This window comes from Diospyros lotus, chromosome 14 (assembly GCF_014633365.1).
Source record: "Diospyros lotus cultivar Yz01 chromosome 14, ASM1463336v1, whole genome shotgun sequence".
NCBI lineage: Eukaryota > Viridiplantae > Streptophyta > Magnoliopsida > Ericales > Ebenaceae > Diospyros > Diospyros lotus.
In genome coordinates, this window is record NC_068351.1 from 25,074,978 (window position 1) to 25,092,754 (window position 17,777).

Below are 17,777 nucleotides of genomic sequence, written 5' to 3' on the forward strand. Positions count from 1 at the left end.
TCCTTCTTGGTGGCAGCCCTTCTGGATCATTAAATACTTCACTAAACTCAGCCAACACCTGCTAGATACCACCCTGTGTGACAGCATTAAACTCTAATTCAAGAAGCACCCCTTCCCCACTGTCCTTTAGTGCTTTCATCATGGCTTTTAATGTAACAAGGGTTTTGCTTAAACTTGGATCCCCTTGCAACATAACCATCATTCCTCCTGCATTGAATCTCATAGTTAGGGATTTCCAATCAACATGTACCTTGCCTAAGGTTGCCAACCATTTCATTCCTAGGATGACATCCGAGTTACCCAGCTCCAAGGGAAGATAGTCCTCAATTATCTCTAAGTTTTGAAGAGAAAGAAGTACCCCCTTATAGATTCTGGCGCCCTACACAACAATCCTCGTACCCATGATCACTCCGTAGCCTGTTGTCTCTGACCTTAGCAGTCCAAGTGTTTGTACTAGCTCAGTTGCAATGAAGTTATGAGTAGCTCTGTTGTCTAAAGTACCACGACCTCTTGGTCAGCAATCTGCCCGCGCACCTTCATGGTTTGGGGTGGCGTAAGCCCCACCATCGAATTCATAGACAATTCTATCACCTCTCCCTTAGCCTCCTGCACCTCCCATTCACACCCTCCTTTCGTCTCCTCTTCTTCCCCCAGCTCTTCCTTCTCTTCGTCATAAATCACCATGACTTGTAACTCCCTGTTTTTATAGCGATGCCCAATAGAATATTTCTCATCACATCTAAAGCACAACCCCTTCTCCCTCTTGGCCTTCAAGTCTGCCTCACTAAGTCTCTAGAAAAGCGGATTACTCCCCTTACCGGCAACCGGATTCCAGTGCTGCACAACCACATTGGTTGTTGCTGACTTTGGCGCCACTAATGGGGCAACCGTACTCACCGATCGGTGGTGGTTCGAAAATGGGTTGACGTGAGTCGATCCCTTGTTTTGACCACTTCCTAAAGAGCCTCCTCTAACAACCATGTTTCTTTCCTCAATTCGCTAGGCCACTTCCATCAGCTGATCCAATCCATTCGGCCTTAGCACTCTCAGTTCCGCTTTGATTTCCGACTTCAACCCATTAATGAATTGGCCCTCCAACAAGGCCTTCGACAAGCCTTCAAGAGGTGAAGCCAATGTCTCGAAGCAAAGGCGGTAATCTTTAACGAAGCCCCACTGCCTAAGGGCAAGGAATCTCTCCTCCAGGGTCCCCTTATGCATGGACCTAAATCGGCTCCTTAGCATCGCTTTTAGTTCTTCCCAACTCCGCACCTGACATCGTCTCTGTTCCCATTGAAACCATGCGAGCGCCGGCCCATCAAAACAAAGGGCTGCTAATTCCAACTTCTCCAGCTCCGTCAACTGGTTGATGATGAAATACCTTTCAGCCCTGAAAATCCAACCATCTAGATCATCTCTCTCGAAGATTAGCATTTCCAAGCGCCTCCCCTTGTAATCAAATCTTCCTGGCCCTTCGACTCCATCATCTCCTTCGCCTCTTCCCATACTCAATTCTGGCGTTCTCTCTATGAACGAAGAGGAACCTGGCGGTAGCTCTGTCCCTTCCCGTTTCCTTTTTCTCCCTCGCTCATGTTTATTCCATTGTGCAATCAGGAGAGTGAACTAATCCATCATTGTGGCCATATTTTTCTTGATTCCACTCACCTTTTGCACTTTTGACTTCAGCGAATCTAGCCCACTGTACAACCCATCTATCCGCCCTTTCAGGTCTCCTACTCGCTCAGTAAGGTTCACCATGGGTATCGATTTTGCTGCTCTGATACCAAATGATAGATTATTGAAGATAATCTACCTTGGTTTACTGAAAATGGAGAGAAATAAATTGGAAAATTAAGTAAATGAAAAGAAAGTGGACTTTCGAGAGGTCCACACTCTCCCACTATCTTCACTACTCCAAAACATTCCCCCTCTATTCTACTATCTTTCCTATTTATATGTTATTCCAAGCATTCTAACCGATTTTGTTGTCTACACATGCCACCTGCTTTGCTCTACCCATATTACCTTTTAACCACTTTTGTTGCTTTCTCCCTTTCCCTTATCACTATTTTGCCACTGCTTATTCCATCTTTGGTAACGGAATTGTATGGGTATTCTATTAGTTTCTAGCTAGTAAGCCTACTTCCTTACCTATGGTACATAATTTGAAGTTGAGTTCTTCTGAGGGTGACTTACTTGAGGATGCTTCTATCTATAGAAGGTTTATTGGTCGATTACTTTACCTAACCATTTCTCGGACAAACATTACTTTTGCGGTTCACAAACTTAGTCAGTTTGTATCTCATCCTAGAAGACCTTATCTTGATGCTACCCATCATCTCTTATAGTATCTCACGGTTGCTCCTGGTTAGGGCTTATTCTTCTCAGCATCATCCTCTTTGCAGCTTCATGCCTTTTCTAATGCTAACTGGGGTTCGTGTTTAGATTCTCGGAGGTCTGTTACTAGATTTTGTGTTTTCCCTGGTGAGTCCTTAGTCTCATGGAGGTCTAAGAAGCAAAGCACAATTTCCCGCTCATCAATTGAAGTTGAGAATCAAGCTCTAGCTTCCACTGCTAGTGAGATTACATGGATTAATCAGCTTCTAATGGATTTTCAAGTCTCTCCCTCAGCTCCTGCTTTGCTTTTCTATGATAACCAAGCCGCGGTTCATATTGCCACCAATCTAGTGTTTTTCATGAACGGACCAAACACATAGAGCTTGATTGTCATTTTCTTCGGGACAAGGTTGTTGATGGTCGTATCAAGCTTCTTCCTATTCGCACTCAACACCAATTGGCTAATGTGTTTACCAAGGCTTTACCAGCTGTCCACCTATTTCCTCTATTGTCCAAGACCGCTATTCTTAATATTCATGCTCCATCTTGAGGGGGAGTAACAAAACTCTTGTTATATTTCTGGTTGTGTACTGTTAGTTGGTTAAATGTATATGAGTTAGAGGCAGTTGATACAATTAGTTAAAATAGTTGGACAGTTAGTTAGGAGCAAAGCATGTATCATGTATTTATAGCTGTGTTCAGCTCATTTTCTGAAATAAGATCGAGAGGTATTTTTTTCCTATTCTCTCTGTTTTAATATTAGACATTTGGATCCTTAGTTCCTAACAGTGTACAGGGAGAAAAAGAAACTTTTGACATAAAATTCCACTTAATTTTAAGTACATTCCTAAATGATAAATACAATTTCATGTTAGAATATTATTCTCATATTTAATTATTCAAATTATGTCCAACGTGTCTACATACTACAAGATTAAGATATAAGATTTTTGGCCTAAAGATTAGAACCCAATTTTTTGTTTGGAACTCAATAAACACATGCAAAATAGTGTCTAGTGTCTGTTATTTGTATATTACATTGTATTAATGAGACAAAAGAAGGTGAAGATCTCAGTTCAAATATCTCAGATTAATTACCCAAAAAGATAAGAAGATTATTTTAGAATGTTACTCATAGGATTAAGCCAACATGATTATGGTGAAAAAATGCTTCCAACAGTGTGATGACACATTTACAAGAAGTTATCGGATATTTTTTCCCTTGAGCCAAGCAACTGTGTGACAATCCAAATTATCCGGAATAACTAAAGAAGTTAAATGAGTAAATAAATAATAAACAAGAAAGAAAGGTAGTTTCAAAAGTGGAGGATTTCTTCAAAAACTGGGTTTATGACGGGTATAACTGATCCATTAAGTGCTTTTACAGGTTAAGTGATGATTCTTTTTTTAAAATCACAACAATTTAATTTACTTTTGAGTTGGTTAAGAGTGAAGTTAAAAATTGGGATTAAGAGATGACAGAATTGTTGGTCAAAATAGTAATGAAAAATTAATAGGACCACTTGGGTCCCCTCCCATCCAAGTCATCCCTTTTCTTAAAAAAAAAAAAAAAAAAGAAAGAAGAAAAAAAAAGGGTTTAAGGGGAAAAAGGACAAAAATCAAGGGTGCAATATAAATAGGAGGTGATCCTCCCATCGTCTCATTTTGTCAAGTGCAAGTCAAGGGAGAGTGAGTTTGGAGAGGATAAGTTGGAGGGTTTTTCCTTTGGAGTTGGATCATTCCTCATCAAGGCAATGAGACTAATTGCATTATAATTTATTTGCTATCATGATTAGCTAAGAGAATAGTCTAAAGCTATTGTTAGGTTCCTAATGTTGTTTTACAGGTGGGAAGCTCACTAGTTTGCAGTTTTCTAGCTCCTAACCTCATCTTGGTAAGTCCTCTACCCCAGTTTCATAATGCATGGAGCATTCATTGGCATCACATATTGTTGGTTTGCTTGTTGGGTGCATTGTTGGCTCTTTATTTTGTATAAATGTCATGGAAACATGTTGGGGGCTATGTTTGTGAGATATTGAGACAACAAGGGCCAGAAAAGATCGAGGTGGGATCTCAAGATGAGAATGCCCGAGGTTAGGGGCCATTGTCTATAAGAGTCAATATGTAAGACTTCAAGACGAGAATACCCAAGGTTAGGAGCTACCGTCTTTGGAAATTCGGACATCCTTGGTCAAAGAGACTTTGAAAATGTGGAAGATGCAGTTGGGGGTTGCATTTCATAATTTGTGTGCTTGGACTTACTAAGCTTTCAAAGCTCATGGTTGCATCTCCATTGTTTTCAAATACTCGTGGGGAGATTACGAGCCTGGAGACTCGTTAGATGATTTCCATTTATATTTATGTAGAAAAGACATCTTGCTTGTGGCAGTTACTATGTGACAGTGTTTTGATACTACTGTTTTGGATACTACTGTTTTGGGCTTGGACAGGGTTGTTATTAGTTGATTGTGTTTTAAATTATATATTTATTGGAAACTAGAATGTCTTGTGGAACTTTTGGAGCAAGAAGCATGGGAAAACAATTTTTCTATTATTAGTTATGATTTTTCTAATAAACCCTGTCTAAATAGTCCGAACTGAAACGCAATTGTTCATCAGTGTATTTTGGTGAGTTCCTTGGCATGAAAAACTCTTAAGGGTGCGTTTGATAGGGGTGGAAAATAAGGGTGGAATTCATTTTCCATCCAAATTCCAAGAAATTTCATCAAACAACATTTTTTTTCCATGGAATTCGAATTCCATGTTAGTTCAAAAAGTGAAGATTTTCCTTAAAATCAATGAATTGGAATTCCTAAGGGGTGGGGTAAGAATTGAAATTCTATGGAATTGGAATTCCACCCCACTTTTCACCTTCCAATCAAACGCACCCTAAGAAAATTTCATAAGATGAAAAATGAGGTCTAGTATCTGATGAATCCAGCTTCACCACCTTTAGAATTTTGTAAGAAAAAATATGCTTGTTTGAGTAATGACTGTGTGACGCAATCACTCAATTAGACTAACTGACTTTGAGTCCAACTCAAGAGGGTCAAACCTTCTTGAAATAAAAGAAATTTGGATATGATGTAGCTCACTAAATAAGCTTTCCAATGGTGTATGAGTTGTCCCAAAAGACGAAGCTTTGGTTGCTGAAATGTTAAAACTACAAAAATGTGTCACAATAGTAGCAATAGCGTACTAGTGAAGAGTGGACTTTGTGAAATTTTTCGAAGGATTAAATGATGCCCTTTGGGGTTTGTAGACTTTATGTGAGGTTAATCTATGGATCTTCTAGTCCCGATAAAATTTTTAAGATTTTATAGGAAGGTTAGATTAATTTAATAATTAAAACTTGATATGGTGGCGGGTAGCACTTATCCCACACAAGTCACACGACCGGACAACCAACAAGGGAAACCATGAGATTTCCCATTAATGGCTTCAAGATGTAACCCAATCTCATATTCGAATATTCAAATTGATATTAATTTGAAATAAGAAATATTCCATATTATTTTTAAATTGGGGATAAGAAGGGACAGATGTTACATTAGATCCCTAGGATCCTTTCTTTCTTATCTCATTTGGGCCATTCCTTAGGCTTGTAAATCATAGTAATTAAGATTTACTTATTTGGCCTCCTTTTGTCACCCTTCCCGAAACATTTTTCTTAAACTTAGCGTATTTGGGCCCATTTAATCATCTCTCTTTAGCTTAAATTTAACTGTCACATGGTTAAGGTTCTATCCTCATTTTTGGCTGATGCAGGGAGCACTTTTTTGTCATTAGTGTTTTTATTGTTTAATATGCTTGGTTTTTAAGTTATTAGGTTTTAAATACTTTATTTATTAGTTTTCACAAGTAGTCATGTGAATAGCATTTGACTTTTAATAAAAGATAGATTCCTTAGATTAGATGGATTCCTTGTGATGACTAGGATTCATATGTGATCAAGCATTAGGATTTATTATAGGTGTAAACTAGCATACGTAGTCTTTTACCAGACTTTGTAGGCAGCCATTTTATTCTATTTCAACTATGAGGATTTCTTAAACCCTAATTATAAGATCTCCGTTTCAGAATTGATCTTACACTGTTTTCGCCTAACTTTTGCACTTGTTTTGCTGATCCTTCCATATACATCATGGGCCCACTAGAAAGTCCCATGGTTAGACTCTCAAGGCTTTTTTTCAAACCTAACTTAGGCCACCAAAACCCAGACCAGAATCAGTCCCTTGCCTGATACATATAAGGCTCTTTTTTGAGTTTTTTGACAGAAAATAGTTAGGGCTCCTTTTGTCCAATCTTTACATGTGTCTTTCACTAAATTTCAATGCCATTTACTCAATGGGTATTCCTTAACAGCAATTAAGAATATAAAGCCCAAGATACACCAAACTATAACCTTAAACAACCACACTAGCTCCAAAATAACACCTTTGATACTACAATATTTATTATCAAGATAACTTAAACCTGATTCCCACAATATGTACAAATAAAAATAAAGCATGTAGTTTAAATTCAAAATATGCTTTTAACAACAATTTCTTCATCTTGCTCTATGCAAGTTGTTTGCAAGATGCTTCCATGCAGGATTTTATATGTTATGATTCATGTATTGGGAAGGATACATAACTAAATGCAAATGTCATCTTCTTATATGCAAAGAAAGGCTATTTACATGAATGTTACTACTAAAAGCGAATTTTGAGTAAGGAATTGAATAATACTCCAAAATAGACTAATAAATGAAAGTGTATTTCAGATAATTGAACAAAGGTACATGAGAAACATTTATTTAATGGTGTCAAGTATGAAAAGAATGGGGCAATATTAGATGAAGTTTAGGAAAAGATTTGTCTACTGTGATGGGGTTAGGGTGACTTCAACAGCTAGAAGTGTTTCTCTAGTTTCTCAATGGTTAAAGGAGGAATACTCCCATATAGATATTATATACAAATTAACTGTTGGAGTCAACAATTAAGAGATTCCGCTACAATGGTATGGTAGTCCTAATTAGATAGACTTAGAGAATAGTCTCAGACTTAGGTGCCATCCTAAGATGATTCACATACCATATGGATGCACCAAGCCTACCATCACCCATTGGAAAAACAATCAACATTAGGAGATTATCTGATTAAGAAATGACATCTGATTGGTGTTCTTTTATGAATTATCAGTGAACATGTTATGGGAATTTATTATTACTCGCACTAAAACTGCCAATTACTCACAATCCCCCCTTCATTATTACGGGAGACAACCATTTGTATGCCAATTTTTTTTTTTGAGACATCTAGACTAGATTAGAACTGTAGAAGCTGTAGCAATCTGGATTAAGTAGTATTTTTAAAATCCTATCTTAGGCCAAACTGGCCAAATTAATTAATTAATTATAATAACAGTTATGTTCCTAGACAATGTATTTCTACGTTTATAACTAAAAACTACAGTTTTGTAGGGATAACTACTTAAAAAAGAAAAAGAGAGCCAAAAGTTTAGTTGATTACTTGAGAGCCATCCCATAGCTGACCCCAATAAACACTGCCAAATCCGCCTTCTCCGAGCTTATTGTCATAATTAAAATTGTTTGTGGCAGAATGCAATTCCTTCAAAGAAAAAATCCTCCATGTCGGTTGCTTCTTCCTCTGTTCTTTCCTGTGCAATTTGGCATCTACCATTAGGGCAAAAAGCCAAAAAATCTCAAATTTCAATGCAGATGCTAGACTTCACAAAGACAACCAAACTCAAGTAAATATCTCTAGAGAAAATAAATCATGATTAAGCTCATTTCTTAGTTCCCGATATTGGGTAACGGAATCAAAAGATAGAAACGATTTTCTCGGCAAACAAACAAAGGGAAAAAGCTGAACAAACATTCCCTTGGCAAAAATCAAAGACTAAAACACAGAGTTGTATTACGGGAAAAGTAGGAAAACGAAGTAAGAAGCCGAGCTCGACAAACTAAATTCAAATCGAGGTCTGAACACTCACCGATCCAAACCCTTAGCGCAACAAAACATCGAGCGAAAAGCCATGCCTTGCAACTGATCCTCTCTCCTCTCTTCAGGCTCCGATTACGAATGAAGAAGCTACCAATCGAAACCCTTTCTCCAAATAGAATACAAAACTCAAAGCCATAAAGCGCGAGCGCTCTCTCTCTCTCTCTCTCTCTATTGATATATATATATATTTTTTTGTGGGTCTTAAAACCGACTGACTATACAGCCGTAAAAGAGAGGAGGAAAAGGTTAAAGCCAAGAGATACGAAACGTAACGCTTTTGGGAGATGAAGACATGGGAGAGAAAGAGTAGCAAGCAGCTGGCAAGTGTGGAAGAGAGGTCTCTCCCTTGGACTTTGTTTGTTCGTTCGTTCGTTTGTTCGTTTGCTTGTTCGGTCGCTGTTTTAAATTTCAATTTTCGACTCTAAGGCCGTGTTTGGATCTCCTGCAAGACAACGCCCAAAATAGAAAAATTTTATCCTCCTTTCTACTTCATCACCATCTGGTTTTTAGATCAAATAATATATAATTTGTTTATTGTTTTGAGATCAAAAGAAAAGACTGAATGAATAGTTTTAGAAATTTTGAATTATTTATTATTTTCTAAATTAAAAATATTATAACATTAATTTCTTTTAGAAATAGTTAAATAAGCCAATTCTCAAATAAACCCTTTTTAGGACACGTTTGGATAGGGTCATTTAGAATTTGAAATTATTAATGACTTATTTTAACTATTTAAAATTCTTTTTATTGTTTTGATATTTGATATATTATTAGTTTATGAAGCCTTAAAATTTTTTTAAAAATAAAACTTTTCAAATCTAAAAGGCAATAGAGAATGAAAATTTTTTCTCCTCCTTTCTTAATAACCATTTGTCTTGAAATCAAACAAAAAATTAAGACTGCGTTCTCTTTGTTATTTTCAAATTATTTTTAATTTTTAATTTTTTAAAACAATAAAAATGTATTTAGTTCGTCATTTCCAAAAACAAAAAAAAATTGTAGAAAACCCAAAACAACAATTGGTTGTTTTCAACCAAAACAATATCTAAATCCAAAATATGAAAAACACAATTAATTTTTCATATTTTGGCTCTAAAAAAGAAAAGGGAAAAAAGAAAAAAAAATTATTCTTAATTTTTAAAAATAAATTTATATATTTATTTAAAATTTAAAAAATATAATATATCTATATTAAAATTAAAAATATAAGATAATGTCTAATATATTATTATGTATATTACACATATTGTATGTAATAAAATTTAATATAAATTATCACTCAGTAATTTATAATCAAATTTATTATTTTATTTTAATACAAAATTTTATTAAAAATAATTAATTTTATCATTTAATAATCAAATTTATTGAATAAAATATCATAAAATAATTTTTTTTAAATTCTAAAATAAACTCATTTTTTAATTTTCTATTTTAAGAAATAATTTTATAAATTATCACTCAGATAATAAATAGAAAACGTTTTTAGTTTTTTGAAAATAAATTATTAAAATAAAAAATTAAAAATAAATTTAAAACTCAAAATTAAAATTAAAAATATAAGGAGAAGGTAGTTTAATATTTTTATTTTTTTTATATTTTTTATTTTAAGAAATAAAAATTTTAGAAATTTCGATAACACTTTAATTTTAGTTATATAATGAAAATTTTTAAAATTAGTAACTTTTTATTATTTTCTATATTAAAATGCTATAATATTCTGAAACTAAATCAAACAAGCTACTAATATTTTGTTTAAAAATTCAAAAAAAAATAGAAAATATATAAAGTTTAAAGTTAAATTATAATTATCCAATCACAACTCATCTTATATATATATATATAATTGTAATTTTATATATTTTAAATGAATTTGGGATATTATACATTATCAAATAGGTTGTTTCCTCAATTTAAAAATGAAAAAATAAAGCCTAAAATGATAAACTAATAAATGCCAAAAGCTGCAATAGAAGAATTTGAGTTGTTGGTGGCAGGTTTCAGAGGGCCACCAAGTATGGTGGATATGCCTGTATTGGCAAGATAATATAATAATAATAATAATACGACCCTCTCCACTCTGCTCTCTCCACTCTCCAACTACTTTGGGGACCATATATATATATATATATATATTTTGGCTATTTCCCTCCAGGCCTACCTTCTAATTATTGCCTGTCAGTGGAGTGTGCCAATAGCAGTTATTATCAGCCTTGCAAAGACAAACCACTGCAGCAAAAATTATCGGGTAGATCATCACTTAAGAAGCGATGTTTTAAAGTGTCAGTTAATTAATAAAATGATAATTAACTTGTGGTTAATTTTATTTAATTTTTATTTTATGTACTTTAATGAATCATAATTTAACGAATCTAAATAGTTTTATCAACTAAATGATTGATAATTGAAGTGTATTGGGGCCTAGAATTTATTACTCCAGATAGTTAAGAGTTCAAAAATTTGCACATCATCACTCATTAGTTGTTATATATATATAGATGAGGCGATACAGATTCTTTAGTTTGCTGTGTTTGCTCTAAATTTTCTATATTTAATTTTTTTATTTTTTTAATATAAATAAATAAATAATTCATGTACGAGTTCGATCTTTATCTGCAAGTGTTAAAGTTCTAATTTATGATTTACTTTTATTGGTATAATTGAAGGTATGAGCACCGGAAACTGCACAAGAACAGTCATCCAAAAAAAAAAAATTCGAGATGCTCGCCTGTTAAGATGCATCAACTGGGATTTGGAGTTTAGTTTTTGTTTAGATAAACTTTAAATAAAGATAAACTTTTGGGTAATGATAAGATGACTCTTAAATTTATTTTGATTTAGAGTTTATGACTTCAATTTAAAGAATAATTAGTTTTAGTTGTTCTGTTGTTTTTTTTTTATATTAAAATATATAAAACATATTTCAAAAAGTTCAACAATTTGAATACCAAACCTAGCATTTGTATAATAATAGATAGATAAATTTAGAAATTATGTGAAATAAGATCTCAACTAAAGATCTACTGTATGTCAACCACACATCACTAATTTATTAGGCAATATTATTAAGTGTAGTCTTTAGTCTTGTGAATATAAATGTCACATTTAAGTACTATTTTATGTGAAAACTTTTACGGTTAGAGTGGTATAAAAGCCAACCTAAAATTACTATCAAGTGGGTATGAGTCAATAAGGTGGTGTTCTCTTTGTGTTTCAGTTTTGAGTTTTGAGTTTTGAATTCATTTTCAGTTTTATGTTTTGAGATTTTTGAAAACACGTTATTTCTATTATTCTGAAAAACTATTTCTAAAAATAGAAAACTAGAAAACGCGTTTACTTTATAATTTTGAAAAATTATTTTTATAATATTTTATTTAATAAATTTGATTCAAAATAAATTATAAATATTTATTAATAAATTATAAATTTAATTTAAAAGACTTTAAACTATAATACAATTGATAACTAATAACAGAATAACAAAAAAATTTAAAATCTTTAAAAATATCATACTTTAAACATTAAAATCTAATAACAAATTTTAAATATCTATTAAAAAATGACTAAAATTACAAAATAACATAACATTAATTTATCATAGGTATAATCCAAAATCTTAAAAATATCTTTAAAAAAATTAATACAAAAAAAATCATTTTACATTTTTAGTTTAATATTCAAATAAAATAAAAGAAAAAAGTAAAACAAAACAAAACACAGAAAATCAAATCGCATAAGGGTTTGCGATCTGCGATGGGGGGCTGTGATGTCGGACGGTGGGGGGCGATGAAGTTGGACGGCTTGCAAGAGTTTGCGAGGGGGGATGGTCGACGGCAGTGGTTGCGGTGGTGGTGGCGGAAGCAAAAGCGATCAACGGCGGTGATGACGATGGCGGGCCAGAAAAGAAGAGAGAAGAAAGGATATGGGAGGCAGTCGACGGCGAACGCGATGCAAGGGTTTGCGGCGATGGTCGCAGAAGTGGTCGATGGCGGTGATGGCGATGGCAGTGGCAGGTGGAGGGCTATAAGAGAAGACAAATGAGACTGGGGGTGGTCGACGGGGGATGCGATGCAAGGGGATTGTAGTGGCGGTGGCGATCGCCAGCTGTGGTTGTAGTGGCGGTGGCAGTTGACGACGGTGATGGCGATGGCGGTGGCAGTTGACGAGCAAAAGAGAAGAGAAGAGGTCGACGACCAGAAGAGAAGAGATGAGAGAGAATAAAGCTGGTCCCTGAAGTGGGTTTGCACAGTGGGGAAGAGGGACGCATTTTGGTGTTTTGGGTGGGTTTTCACTAAAAACACCCAAAACAACAAAATTGTTGTTTTGGGTTTCCTTTACAAAAATTTTTCTCGTTTTCAAAAATGCGTTTTTAAAAATAACAAAGTGAACGCGTTTTCAGTGTTTTGAGAAATTGAAAACTCAAAACGGACCGAAAACAGCACAAAAAGAACAGGCCCTAAAGTGTTGAGATTACGTTCGATCATAATGGGAGATTTTTGGTCTACTAAGACTATTAGAACCTAAAGGAGTAAGTCTTTTTATAACTCAATCTTACTTTACTATTTTGTTGGAGAGATTTTAGATGTATTACTTACGCCATCTTCCATCACATTCTTTATTATATTATAAATAATTCACTCCCTATTCTGATTTTGTCTAAAGAATTGTGCGTGCTCCAACCACACTTCATATCCCACTCCCTTTCTTACTTATTTTGTAACGGTTCGCCTCCCGGAGCCCTCGCTAGTATAGAGAATCCGTGAGAGAGTCATTACTTAAATGATATCGAACAATAACACAACTACATTCTTACTAAAATCATAATCTTTTTATCATAGCACATCTCATAATCATGTTTACAAAATCATTCATCAATTGGGCCCACTTGGGCTTACATAACATACAACAATCTCAAAAAATATAAACATTAATCAAACATAGGCACAGCGACACCCAGGACCTAGTCTCGGGAGGACTCTGCACTTGCTATCATGACTCGACGATTTGGACCCAACCCTATCGTACTCACCTGCGATCTCGGGATACTCTTACCTGGAATGATGGAAAGCAAACGTGAGTCGCGAGACTTAGCAAGCTCATGAAAGGAAGGCTAGAGGTTAAAGATTGGACTCTCCCCATGACACCCTATGCAATTCATGCAAATGCAACCACGCCATGTCATGAGCTATACGTGCCTTACTTCTAAATGCATAACATAAAATTAACTGCACATAAGGAACCATGGGCCCACATAAGTCACACATTGGCACTCAGGTCCCACATACAAACCTACTGCAGCCTAACATAGGCTACCATTTCATCATTCTCTTAGACCCGCCTTTTCCTGATATGGTCAGCTTTTCTTGACATTCAACATTTGGCTTTTCCTAATACTCATTACATGCTCTTCCTAATGCCCATCATACTCTCATGTGTTCTTCCTATCATTCATCACATTGTCATATACTTCTACGATCTTGGTATTCCCTCGGGCCATCCCCAAGCTAATATCTAAGGTCTTTCCTCGAGCTTGCATCATCACCATGTAATGCAACAAATAGGAAATGCAATGACCCCTGTAACACCCCAAATTTCTCGAGCGTGTTATAAATTAGGATTTCGGGAATATAAAAATTTTTCATATCACAATAGCTGTCATACATCACACAATATCCCCAAAACCCTAATTTTCACCTTCTCAGCTTAACAAATCTAATAATTAAATAACTAAGACAGGCGTTAAAATCTCGAATGCCGAAGCTAGATCGAACCTGATATGGTTCACAACCATAATACTTTATTTATCATAAAATTGTTCAAGACGTCTATAAAATATATTACATGAACATCATCAAGTGATAACTGGACATCTTAAACATATCCAAAATTACATAGGTTCACACATAAACAAAAATATGCTAATCATGCTACAGACAGTAATTTAAGTTAATTCTTCAGCTACCTCATTTCCTTTAGAGCCGCTGGTCGAACCTGGAACGTTTGAATATTCTAGGGACATAGTCCAATTAGAAGATGAATCTTCTAGTGAGAAACACCAAAAACAGTTTATATCGATGCATGATCAGGTATAAAATGTATGAGTAAAATAACGAGAACTACTCCGAAGTGCCTCGTGAACATGTCAGCCTCCTCCAACGAGAGTTTTCTCAATGGCGCATGTATAGCGCCTCTTGGGAGGTCCCTAACCATATCACTTCGGCTCGACCTCATAGAACTCATGCAAGCACTACATCCGTTATTCCTTAGACTCACGGTCTTCCCCACGAGAACTTTCTCGATGGCGCACGCATAGCGCCTCTCGGGGGATATCCGACTTTTGCCCTCGGCCAACAAAAAATAGGTACAACAGTATGGCCACATGAATTTTATAAATGCAACAGTTAAAAATCCAATAGCATATAATTTTCAGAAAAATACATTTCATATATGCAACATGATTTCACGTAAGAGAATAACAAGAGTTTATGTATAAGAACTTCACCAAACACGTCTCATGCAATAGAAGTCTCTCATAAGAGAATAAAAAATAGGATTTGGAGTATAGGAGTCTCACATTGTTGGTTTATCTTTTGGACGGTATGGTTTCACTGCAAACGGCCTATGTTTCTGCAGAAAATACACGTTTTGGTAAACCTAAACTCAAATATTTTTACATAGGGTTGATGGGCATTAAATTAGGGGCAAAATTGGAAAATTTGAAGAAAAATGGGCCCCTCACATGCCCTCACGCGTAACTATTTTTCAGCGCATGTATCTCACGGGCTCCACAGCAGCTTCGGATTGCTTCGTTTCGGTTTGGTATTTCGACCATAACTTCCTCATTTTAACTCCAATTCGACCCCCATTTGAACCTACGCAACCCTCTCTTCCCCCTCTATAGGATTATAAAAAAAAATCGAACTTGCCTTGCTTTTTTTCTGACTGATTTTGGCAAATTCCAGTGAAGACTCATAACTCTGACGAGGCTCGTTCTCCTCGACTTCTCCTTCGATTCTTCCCATCTTCTTGCTGAACTTCCTACTCTCTCTCTAGAGCAAGCTCCCCCCTCTTAGAGTGCCTCAGCTCTCAAACTTGTTTGGAATGATTTGAGAACAACCCATGGTGCCTATTTATAGATTTCTTCAATCAATCATATTATGCCACTTGTCACAATCTTAGCCATGGACTCCAAAGACTCAAACCTATAATTGAATGGCTTTTGAAATCCAAAGCTAGAATGAATTTAACTTTTGAAATCTAAGCTAATTCCCCAAAGTTCTTCCAAATGACATTTTAACCCTTATTTCAAGTCCTCAACTTTAATATTTTACCACATAAGCTCTTAATTTTATCCTTATTTCGTTTGGATAATTCTCTAATTACAATTACACCCTTAAACATCAAATTTATCGAGATACTTAAAATCTCAAAATTAATAACTCAAAATTACTTGATATGTACGATTTCTCGAAGCCTCTTACCATCATTCGACTATTTTAGGCTACAACTTAGCTTAACTGAAAAACCGTCTCTAGTTTAATTTCTTTTAGCGTCATAAATCTCACCTTGAGACGCTCGTCAAAAATATACCTTTATCCTCAGGTATCTAAGATTTAGGGCACTTCCTGCGACTGATTTAGTCACTCGTTGCCATTTTAAATATATTTTTTGGTATTTTAAACTCACTTAAAATACGTGGCATCTTCACAAAAATATAGGGTATTATACCCCCATAAACCAAGCATCAGGCCCTACTATGCCCACATAGGAATACACATATGTGGTATGCTCTAAATGCATATGCTCACCTAGGATACCCAAGTTGGCTCTTAGACCAATCGGGTCATGCAAATGCTCACACATCCCATCACACACAAAGCATGTTCCCAAGTGAATGCAACCTAGCCCCCTGTAGCACACACATCATGATATGCACAAACCAAGGCGGGAATCTGAAGTACCAGCTCTTCTGGCCTGTCTAGCGCTTATCGTAACAACCGATAACTGGCGCCCATATATCCAGCCATCAACTGCCACGACCCACGGTTGACAGTCAATGGCTTTGTACCCCTATACCCTTAGACACACTTACTGACACTATTAACTCACAACATTTCTCCATAACTCTTCATGTACATAATCCCATGAACATCATAATACCGTTCTCATTCTCATCTCTTATAAACATGGAAATGAACCACTTACTTTTCCAATTAAACTCTTTAACATAACCCCATAAATCATACTGACTCTTCTAAGAACCTAGCCCATCGGGTTCGGCATCATTCCAAGGAAAGCGAAGCGATACGAAGCTCCATGACGGTCAAAATGAAAGACACCAAGATATCCTTACTTAGGTTATTCCATTAACAATAAACTCATTAATAAAATATAAGTCATAGGGTGGTTGCCACGTGGATTATAATTATTAATGCGTGGAACCGAGTTACGATGAGAGAGGGAATAAAATACAAAAAATAGCGAAGACTCTTACAGGAAATGAAGAACATGAGGAAAGGGTTAGGAGCTTACCTGTAAGAGGTTGATTCTTGACTTTTCTATGCTCCCGATGCGAAGTAAAACGTTTTGCTGCAATTAATAGAGTTATGACCTAAATTAATTAAATCTAACCGTGTAATCCATATAATTTAGCCGTGAAAAATTCATAATTTAAATATATAACATCTTTAGTAATTTAACCCACTTACGGAGATATTTTAAACATTGAATACCCTCGAAAACCCCTTAATTTCCTCTTCTTTTTTTTCCATTTTTCTCCCATTTCCTAGCTGTCGTGCGCATCCCCAATTCATTTCTCATTCCTTTCTCTTTTTTCCTCTCTGATTTGGTAGCAAAATGCTGCTTCGCATGCAAGGCAAAATGGGCTGCCCAAGGGCCGCCATGTGGTGTGGCTTGCAGCCGCGTAGGGCTGCCACCGCCCCAGCTCGAAACGACGTCGTTTCGGGCTGGCCTTGCTGATTAAAATTAGCATTTTCCTCCCCCAGCGCGGGCGCATTCAAAGCCTCAAACTTGCGTCCCCCTGCCTTCCTCGTGTCCGCGTGCCAGCTGCACTGGCGATTTCTTTGATAATATATATACGCCCCATTAATCTTAAAGGAATCTCACGGCATTTACGAAAATTATATTTAAAATTCCATAATTTCTGAAAATTAACACATACACCCCTAACTCTTTTTTTTTTCTTTCACTTATTCAACTAACACCCAATGTTTCCAGAAATTTCACTAAATTAATTTATTTTACTATTTTCATAAATACTCCCAAATAATTTAATTAATTACCTAAATTTCCTATTTCCTCAAACAATATAAATACATATACTTTCTAAAATCTCCAAATATTCAATAATGACTTCAAATATCAAAATTAATAACTATTACTTGTCTCCAAATTTTGGGATATTACATA

At 35.4% G+C, this 17,777-nt stretch overlaps 1 protein-coding gene across 1 annotated transcript in view; it reads right to left on the reverse strand.

The window, feature by feature from the left end:
- LOC127790346 (PTI1-like tyrosine-protein kinase At3g15890) overlaps window positions 1-8,725 on the reverse strand; it is a 29,257-nt gene extending 20,532 nt beyond the window's left edge. The window contains exons 1-2 of the mRNA XM_052319811.1: window positions 8,335-8,725; window positions 7,851-7,998 (exon numbers count right to left, since the gene is read on the reverse strand). Coding sequence (XP_052175771.1) covers window positions 7,851-7,998; window positions 8,335-8,378 — 192 coding nt within the window. The 5' untranslated portion in view covers window positions 8,379-8,725. The remainder of the gene's footprint in view (window positions 1-7,850; window positions 7,999-8,334) is intronic.
- Between the last annotated feature and the right edge of the window lie 9,052 nt (window positions 8,726-17,777).